The 10,392-nt window shown below is 38.4% G+C and overlaps 1 protein-coding gene across 1 annotated transcript; it reads left to right on the top strand.

The window, feature by feature from the left end:
* The first annotated feature begins 3,025 nt into the window (after positions 1-3,025).
* On the top strand, positions 3,026-9,360 carry LOC131035394 (beta-D-xylosidase 4). The gene is made up of 7 exons (XM_057967093.2): positions 3,026-3,690; positions 4,456-4,743; positions 6,299-6,468; positions 6,566-6,663; positions 6,767-7,114; positions 7,400-7,813; positions 8,466-9,360. The coding sequence occupies exons 1-7, from the start codon at positions 3,247-3,249 to the stop codon at positions 9,050-9,052; spliced, it is 2,349 nt and encodes a 782-aa protein (XP_057823076.2). The 5' UTR covers positions 3,026-3,246; the 3' UTR covers positions 9,053-9,360.
* Positions 9,361-10,392: the final 1,032 nt, after the last annotated feature.

The following is a 10,392-nucleotide window of genomic DNA, read 5'->3' as shown; positions in this document are numbered from 1 at the left end:
CTTTTGTGGGTGAATGTTTTATTCGCATTTTGATTTGTATGTGTGGTAACCGGTTTGACTGTCAGACTGCTTTACCGGTTTATCTTTAGACTGTGTAAGTGTTTTAGTGCAAAGATTTTTGGCATACTAATTCACCCCCCCCTCTTAGTATTCATCAGACCGGTTTCAGCTTGAGAAGACTCACACAAGTGACAATCTTGCAGATATGTTCATGAAGACAGTCACACAGGAGAAGTTGATTTCCTCATTAGCTTCTATTGGCTTTCTTGATTAAAAAACATGAAATTAAGGAACAACCAAGTCTAGGTGTTTTTATCCAATGGGAGCTACAAGTGCAACGATGTTGTCTAGGATCAGTCTCTAAGTGGGAGATTGTTTAGTGTGGATCCCGATTAGTCTCCAAGTGGGAGATTGTTGGTATGTGAGGATTGATCATGCAAGTATTATACACTCATTGGGCAGAGGGGGAGGCCTTCCTCATACGTGTACGAGAATATGAGATTATTCTTTTAGGGGTAGGGTTAATTTTGTTAACCAACTTTGTATGTTACCCTAAAAATTGCATGTTATAAGTGGTTGGAATGTAAAAGGCATTGTAAAGGTGTTGTATTGTTTTACTGGATAATAAGAAAGATTGGACGATTGTGTTCTGTGGATGTAGCCCATCTTGGGTGAACCATGTTAAATCTCCATGTTATTTGTGTTGATTATTTTTCTTCATCTTTTGTGTATTCAAATCTACATATATTGTTAATTTGTATTTTCTCTAGATCTGCCAAAAACCCTAACATCACGTTATAAAAGGTGATACTTGAAGAGGAATTCCTAAGAACAAATCATAGAAATAGGGTAAATATTGATATATTTGTGATTTTTGTGGCTACTTTATTAGAAATGGGTGAGTCGAAGGATATGGCAAAATATTTGTGCCAAAAAACTGGACATGACATGCTACCTAGGTGAGCTTGAGGATGTTCCTAGAGAATGTTGACTCAAACAAAAGGATCTTGCTTCCTAAAGACTACTACATTCTCGGACATCGAGGCAGAGAAATTGGCAAGCTTCCCCTAATTAGCTTTGTGGATCTCTCTCTTCTCCCACGAAGGATGGAAGTAGGTAACACAACACTTTATTTCTCAAGAAGATGTTAGGCCAGTCTTTTGATGTTGGAGAGGGATGACTACAAAACTATCTTATGGCCAAGGGCTTGGTGAGAAATGGTGAGGAGGATGAAATTTTCAGTGTGAAAATTAAAGAAGAAATTATGGACTTTGGGAAGGTGTTATTAGAAGAAGCACAAGTTGCTACACATGTTAACTATGGATCAAATTGCCCAGTGAAATCTAGGGCCACATCCCCAAAGTGTGACAAGATGGACAAGTGACCTCTCCTTTTTATGATGTTTGTCTTGTATGTTAGATGTTACACTGTAGATAGTATTAAATAGTATTGTATAGTGGATTGATATTTTTTGTGGGTCTCCATTTTGAGTTAAGGAGACATTTTGGAGGTTATTTTAGTATTTTGCTATCGGGTAGTTATTTGGGTTGGGTGGCTTTAAATGATGGTTTTTGGTTTGACAATCTTTGGCAGAGGTCGGTTTTCTACCGAACAAATGTAGTACTCCTTTTTGATATCAATATATGGGTGCAACCCCTAGCTACTATTAATCAATCAAAAAAAGGATTAATAAAAAGTAGAAAAATCATTATAATTAAGAGTAATGATTCAATAGATGAACTGTTATAGTATTGTATAATTATACGCTTATTAAATATATTAAAATAATTAGTAGGTGAGAAATAATGTACTAGTAAAATATTAATAAAGAACTAATACAAGTGTATTGTAAGAACCAATTAGATAGTGATACATAGGACGATTAATCATACATGTCTTGGTGCACATGTTTTGATCAGACTTTAGAAAAATATTTCTAAACAACTAAATGAAAACGTAATTGATTGGATGACATCTTAATACCAAAAATCCCAAACAATACAAACCAAAAAGCTGAAATTTCCATAAATATTAATTATTTGAAATGCTCCAAATTAGAGTACAAGTCCTCTCCCCTATCCATTTGACCAAAAGCATGCATAGGAAAGAACAGATTCTTTTAACACCTTGGATTTTAATAAGTTTGATGTCAATGTACACGATAATACAACGAAAAATACTATCAAAATCAAAGTTCCAAACCGTACTGTTTACTTTACGTTTGTGGTTTGCAATGAGTAGGACTAAAAAGTCGAAGTCACCCTAGACAATCATTTTGAAATAAAATATTAGTAGAGAGAAATTAAAAAATGCTGCTTATGTGATAGGGCAATGAACTTTTCTTTCCCTTTGCTTTTCTGAGAAATCTAGCGCTGTCGTGTACTCCATTAATCTGTATTTTTTAGCAATTAAAAGTATTTATGTGGAACGTACGTTACATGAATGGACACGTTAAATCACTGTAAGCTCTTATTAACATTTGACTGAGAGACAAATTAGTTGCCTTAATGGCTTGCAATAAAGAGGTTTCAAAATTTCACTTGTTTCAGTTTTCACTCTGGTCTTTACAGTTTAGTGCTTACACGTTTCCTGCGTTGCTATCTTTGTAAGGTGTGTTTAGCTTAGACTTATACTTGTCATCCTTATCTTTAGAGTTCGTGTACAGGAATTTATGGTCGTTGGGAATGAACAAAATACAGTGAAAAATTGAATATAGCGCTGCTAAATTATGTGCGTAATGAGTTTCATGTGCTACCCTCGGAAACCCCGTACATATTTTTAAATGATAGGATAAAAAAAATATCCTGTGAAAGTTTGTATGCTAATACGCTCGAATAAACTAAGTAGGACAATTAATGGGTATACGACATAAATATCGAGGATCAAAAGTCTAGCTGTTTTCTTTTTCCCGATGCAAATCCCGTCAGAAAATAGTCTCCCGGTCATCAATCAGAATCGGGTGACTGTTTATTTGGTTCAGTAATAAAAGGTTTAGTGTGATGAGAAATACGTATATTATAAGCAAATGAAGAATGATGAAGAGGCGAAGAGATGATTAGTTTTGATCTATAAAAACGTCCTGTTACTTGTTAGCAATGCCATTGACACAAGTAAGTTGGTGGGTTGATAGCCAACTGAACTTGCCGTTTGTTGGAATCACCCACTGGTGGAGATCTATTTATGGTGTTCACGCCTGCTCAAGCAATTCATTCATCAACAAGGCCTCCTGCTTGAACATATCGAAAGATGAAGAGGATAAAACCGTTGGGCTCTGTAGATCCCTTTTCCTCTTCTGTAATGGAGTATTTGGTGGCTATGTTGGTTTTCATTGGCCTGGTTTTGAATGGAGCAGTAGTTGTGGACTCTGCCCCTCTTTTCCCCTGTGATCCTAGTAGTGGGCTGAGCTTGTTTCCCTTCTGTAGCACTTCTCTGCCTGTTGGGCAGAGAGCGCAGGATCTCATTGGGCGCCTCACATTGACGGAGAAAGTTGGGCAGCTTGTGAATGCAGCTAGTGCTATTCCAAGGCTGGGTATTCCAGCTTACAATTGGTGGTCTGAAGCCTTGCATGGAGTGTCAAATGTAGGCCCAGGGACTCGATTTGGGGGCAGCGTTCCAGGGGCTACCAGTTTTCCCCAAGTCATTCTTACTGCTGCTTCCTTCAATACTACTCTCTGGGAAGCCATTGGTCGGGTGTGTACTATTCAAGTTTCCCTCTCTCTGTCTCTGTTCCAATGCATGTTATATTTTTAGTTAGCACAAAATGTCTGCAAATTTTGGGGTTTTTTCTTTGATCGATTCAGGCTGGCTCTTGAGTATCTTGGCATTTGCTGTGAATCGTAAGTTTGAACAAATCTGCCAATTCTTGAACTAACCAGTACAGCCTTATTAATACAAAGTTCCCATCAATGCATTGAAATATAGATAGTAATTGCTCTGTTTTTCCCCTGTTTCAGTAATTACTCGCTATTGGTCTCCTGTATGGCTGTGCAGACCACTTGCAGCCAACGGAATATAATTTAATAAGTAACTACATTCATGTGCAAATTTCCTTGGGAGTTGGATCATAGAACTGATACGCTCTGAGCAATTGTACGCCAGAGCTTATATTAAATTTCAGTCGTGTTCCCTTCAACACAGAGACTGTCATAGTTATCCCACAAAGCAGTACTTTAGATTTAGCGGACATTGCTATCTTTTTAGGACTTGGACTTTTCCCTTGAAATTAATTACTACTTGTCCAGAATTCTCCCAAAAAACCAAAGTGGAATAGGTAGGTAAACTGGGTACAATTGGAGAAGAATGAATTTACAGCTGAGATGAAGGGCATAACTGTAACATTGTTTGGATTTTTGTGCCTTTTGATAAAAATAAATTGATTAGGAAGTGGTGCTAGTTATACCCACATGTGAGCTGTAACAGAAGAATGGAATTTTGTTTCTGTGTTGATGTGCGCAGGTGGTGTCGACAGAAGCGCGGGCGATGTATAATGTGGGGCTGGCAGGGCTAACATACTGGAGCCCCAACGTAAACATATTCCGGGACCCCAGATGGGGAAGAGGGCAGGAGACTCCGGGAGAGGATCCCGTGGTGGCCAGCAAATATGCTTCACACTACGTCAGGGGATTGCAGGAAACAGACGGTGCAGACCCCAACAGACTCAAGGTCGCCGCCTGCTGTAAGCACTATACCGCCTATGACGTGGACAATTGGAACGGAGTTCAACGTTATACGTTCGACGCCCAGGTACTCCACTAACCACTCTCCACACCTAAACTTTCACCATACTTATATCACCCGCATTTCTTTTTCTTGAAGAACATAAATTGGGGGTTGAAAACATAATCTTCTGTGCAATTGCAGTGGGGATAGCGGTTAGTTGATATACATTTGTCAACATAAGTTACTTTTAAAAAGAATATCTCTGGCAATCTCAAGGCAAAGCGATGCCATTGGGGCTGTAGAACGTCGGTGTCAGATTTTAGCGGATTCGTGTTGAATTATTTAATAGAGGAAGACTGGCCCATGCCCGCACTAGGCACTAGGTACTAGGCAGGTGGCACACTCTTCAACAATCCGTGACCGACCTCCAAGGCCTGTAGCCTCTGCCCTTTGCAAGACTGTAACGATATAATACCATATCGTCTGTACAGTTGGTTTCAAGGCGTCGTAGTTCACCTCTGTCTATGGAGCACCCATATTGTACTATTGATTGTATTAATTAATTAATTAATAATTAAAATATAATAATCATTTATTTTTCAATTAATTATTAAATATGATCTGCCTCGTAGTTCCACTAGGATCTACCCTGTAGATATAAATGTAAGAGGGGCTTATTCATTATCATAGTGTATAATCAATACATATTGGTTTAGTTATTGCCTTATCATCCTACTTAAACACTCAAAATGTTTCCCGCGTTCCCGGAGAGAATCCGGGTGGCATATATTCTGCGCAATTAGTGGAACCCCATTGTTGGAAGCATCCGTTTTGAGTTTGTGACAGTAAAAAGTTTGGCTTTATTAGCACATAAGAGGACATAAGGATGTATCCTCACTAGGAATTCTGATATTTTTAGGAGGAATGTGGAAGACGGAATGCACTTTCCACTTTATTTTCTTAAAAGTTGCGAATTTCTTTGCCAGGTCCCTATGAGTAATCAACGGTACGTTGGATGGAGTATCCTATACTAGTCCTAGTCATCAATGTGGGTTTGACGCCATGGACAATCGTGTCCGGGTCATATGGATAATTCGGTGAGATTTCATCTAATTTGAGAAAAAGACGTCTAATAATGGGGGTTGGATTCAGTTTAGGTTTATAATCTCTGTTACCCATGTCCTCTCTGAACTTGGATAGTTTAATCAGGTTTGTTGACACCTAGTGGGCTATTAGGATCATCTTTGCATACCTGTCAAGCAATAAAGCATACGTTGAATGAACATATTCAAAACAGGCCTCAAAATGGCCCACATTCGATGTGAAATTGATTTCACTTGCTCCATTGGCATGTGCCATTCAGCAGACTCTGCCAACTACTCGGCACATGACGTCTGGTAACCAAACTGCATCATATCAACTGGAAGCAAACCTGCAGCATTGATTTGATACAGTTTGCATGCCAATTGGTTTGATACAGTTTGCATTTCAGACATACTGCATGCCCATTTGTTTAAAATTCCATTTGAATGATATACTGTCCCAATGAAATGGAAGAGAACTCTGGTAGGCTGCATAATTCTGCGGACCTGGGATTTTTTATTGAGCATTATTAAAATCATGTTTTTCCTTTTCGCAGGTTACAAAGCAAGATTTGGAGGACACATTTAATCCGCCATTCAAGAGCTGCGTGTCGGATGGCAAAGTAGCGAGTGTGATGTGCTCTTACAACAAAGTAAACGGCATCCCAACCTGCGCCGACAAAAATCTCCTCTCTGGGACTGTGAGGGGCGACTGGAATTTGAACGGGTAAAACATATGTTTGACAAAATGTTTGAATTTCTCAGTTTTCTGTTAAACATTCTTTGCCATGCGGTTGATGTATACGAGTCATTCTTGTCTGCAGGTACATAGTCTCCGACTGCGATTCCGTTGATGTATTATACAATCAACAGCACTATACAGCCAGCCCTGAAGATGCAGTTGCTGACACCATTAAAGCAGGTAAGCAATCCTCTCGATAAAAGTTCTCATGCCCGACTGTTAAAATTGTGATTGAATGAATATTTGAATTAAGTACATTGTATTGGATTAAATATGAGCGCAGGTTTGGATCTGGACTGTGGATCCTTCCTTGGGGACCACACAGAAGCAGCTGTGAAAGCAGGGAAAGTGGACGAGTCCCTGGTTGATAAAGCTTTGGTTAACACCTTTACAACATTGATGAGGCTTGGCTGGTTTGATGGGGATCCCACCAAGCAGCCATATGGAAACCTGGGACCGAAAGATGTGTGTACTGCGGAGCATCAAGAACTAGCTCTAGATGCCGCCAGGCAAGGGATAGTGCTTCTCAAGAATAAGGGTGCATTACCACTAGCCGCAAACAAGATTAAGTCCTTGGCTGTCATTGGGCCCAATGCAAATGGTACCAGGGTCATGATTGGCAACTATGAAGGTACCCATTAATGCTAATTAGGGAAGTTAAATTGCAAAAGACATCCCCAAAATTTTGATCACCAAATAGTGATGGTCCCGGTTCATTGCTTTTCATGTTACAATTACCCCTAATCTTGATGTCAATTGCAACAATTGTGGCAACCTCAAACTCTTTATTTAATTTTATTGGTTAGAAAATCATGAATTTTAGAGTATATTTATTTAGGGACCATTGGTTAGTACTTAGTATTTGTTGTCCCCTTCATTAATCCTTAAGAGGGTTTCTCTTGGTCATTCTGGACAGGTATTCCGTGCAAGTATACATCACCCCTTGATGGCCTCTCCAAATACGCACAAACTCAATTTACCCCAGGTTGCTCGAACGTGGCATGTACTGGGAATGATTTGTTGGCCGGGGCAGTCAATACAGCAAAAGCGGCAGATGCCACAGTGTTGATAGTAGGCGGTGACCTGTCATTGGAGGCCGAGGGGCTGGACAGAACAAGTTTGTTGATGCCTGGTTACCAACAGCAGCTGGTATCCCAGGTTGCAAGTGCATCAAAGGGTCCCGTAGTGCTTGTCATTATGTCAGGCGGTCCTTTCGATATAACATTTGCAAAGGATGATGATAAAATTGCAGGCATTCTTTGGGTGGGTTATCCAGGACAAGCAGGAGGAGCAGCCATTGCAGATGTAATTTTTGGACAATATAATCCAGGTAACATATATGTATGCGTCGTTTTCTTATTTTCACAATCAAATATAAGAAAATCAAATTCCTGTTTTGGCTGGGAAAATATTGAGAAAATCACAATCCCCTCCCTGTTTTGTTAAGGCTTCCTTACACCATCAAACTTATAGGCAGGGTTTATCATGTTCCCACTACGCTAGAAATCTGTGATTCCCTAGCATGATTCTGTTCACGTGTGACTTATTTCTGGTGACCAGTGTGAAGTTATATTTTGTCTAAGATACTTACCCTTAAATGCAGGCCTATTAGGGTCGAAAACCTAGTTTAAATAGCAAACAGAGATATGAAGTCGAGGAATATCTAGGTTTTGTCTTGCAGAGGCTTCAGGGCAAGAATTCCCAAATATTTGATCCAAGTTGTTTTGCCTAAAACCAAAACCAGCACACAAAATGCAGAGGATTCCCAAATAGTTCATTTAAGTTGTTTTGCCAAAAGCCAGAATCAGCATGCGCAAATGCTTTCAGGAGTTCCAAAATTGGGCAAAACCTGTACTAAATTTCATTGTAGAACTAGTTTTACTCAATGCCTTCTCTGCAAGTTCATATGAATGTTTAAATTTTTATTATGTAAAATTGGCTGGGTTGCAACTGACTCATATGCCCTTATTTGTTTTATTTAGGTGGGAGATTGCCTGTAACTTGGTACCCACAAGAGTTTGTTAAAGTTGCCATGACTGACATGAACATGAGGCCAGATGCATCCAAAGGATATCCTGGCCGAACTTACAGATTCTACGAGGGTAAAACTGTTTATATGTTTGGGGATGGTCTGAGTTACACAAACTTCAAACACACTCTAGTTCAGGCACCTAAGCTGCTTACTCTTCCCATGGGTGGTAAACATGCATGCTTCCATGGAAGCTCCAATTCTTCTTGTAAAGCTGTCAGAATAACACACACTAAATGTCAGAACTTGCTCATGGAGGTGCATGTTGATGTGAAGAATGTTGGCCCTAGAGATGGAAGCCATGTGTTATTCTTATTTTCTACACCACCGTACAAATACAATGCTCCTAAGAAGCAATTGCTTGGATTCAGAAAGATTCATGTCCCAACAGGAGTCAAGAGAAGAGTCCATTTCAATGTTGATGTATGCAAGGAGCTCAGTGTTGTTGATAAAAATGGCACTAGAAAGCTGCCAGTGGGTTCTCATCTTCTTCACATAGGTGATTTGCAACACTCTGTCGATCTTAAAATAACTAGCTAAGCTAATTCTCCTCAATTATGTCCTGTTTCCGCAAGGAACTCAGAAGTTTCCATGACTATTTAGTTGTCACTCAGTTAGGCTTTTAATTATATTCCTTACAGTGATATTGTTTCTCATAGCTACAGGGTATTTTGCCTGTAACACTAGTCTTCTCATGATGTATTCTTGTGAGGAGGTATTAAATTCAATCAAAAGATTGGCCTCCTCAGCTCTTGGTATATTGATTGCTTACTTAGCATTTTCCCTTGATTGCCATTTTATGGCTTGATTTTTTATCACTGAATAAAAATTACATTTTTTTGTTAAAAGCTCTGCTGGTTTGTAATTGTGTTTTCTCTAATTTAAAAAAAATGACCATTGCTTTTTGTTTTAATAATAATGTGTTTTTTTAAAAATAATGCTCACTGAAATTTATTTACAATATAAAGTAAAAACATAGTAAATTTTGAAGTAACATGGCTATTGGGTTAATTGTAAAAGACTAAATTTCTGAAGTTGAATCAATTATAATTCAAGTTAAAAATCAGATATTTGCATACCAAAAAATTACTATTTATTTTGAATTCTAATTTCCAAATGTCAAAATATACAATTAAAAGGATTCTATCCTGGTTCATGCACTATAAGAGAGAAAGATTAAATGTAAAGGAGTCACTTTCCCAATTATATGGCATTTTGTAGTAGCTTATACCCGAATCACAAAGGCAAAACCCTAGTGCTCTCCTAAAGAGTTATGAGGTTGGTGGCTTAAATGCAGGTCATGTAAACCAACCTATGTGTATTTGATCCCAATCAAACAAACACAACTATAAAGGAGGTTCAGGTGCACGCTAGAAATAGATCCATCTTGTACTCATTCCATCCAATCCTATGAGAATGACACTCAAAATACTTATCTTGCTCTCATTTCATATTTATATAGATTATGAGAATTCTTATGGCATTCAAAATATCTATTTTGCCATGATCCCATATTATATAGACTATGAGAATGACACTCAAAATACTCATCTTGTCGTCATCCTGTTCAATTCTATGAGAATTCTTATTATTTTAAGATCTTTAAGGTGTATAGAGTTGTAGATGACACACAAAACATCCATATTGTCCTCATCCCACCCAATTTTGTGAAAATTCTCACCATTTTAAGATGTTCAAGGTGCATAGAGATGAATATGACATTCAAAACACTTATCTTGTCTTCATCCCACCCAACTTTGTGAGAATTAACACCAACTCAAGATGCTCAAGGTGCATAGAGATGGAGAGTTATGATGTTGGATTAGACGCTATTAAAAAACATCATAATGTAATACTAGTTATAAAAAATCAAGATTATG

The sequence above is a fragment of the Cryptomeria japonica genome, chromosome 2 (genome assembly GCF_030272615.1).
Source record: "Cryptomeria japonica chromosome 2, Sugi_1.0, whole genome shotgun sequence".
NCBI lineage: Eukaryota > Viridiplantae > Streptophyta > Pinopsida > Cupressales > Cupressaceae > Cryptomeria > Cryptomeria japonica.
This window is presented reverse-complemented; position numbering and strand designations above follow the sequence as displayed.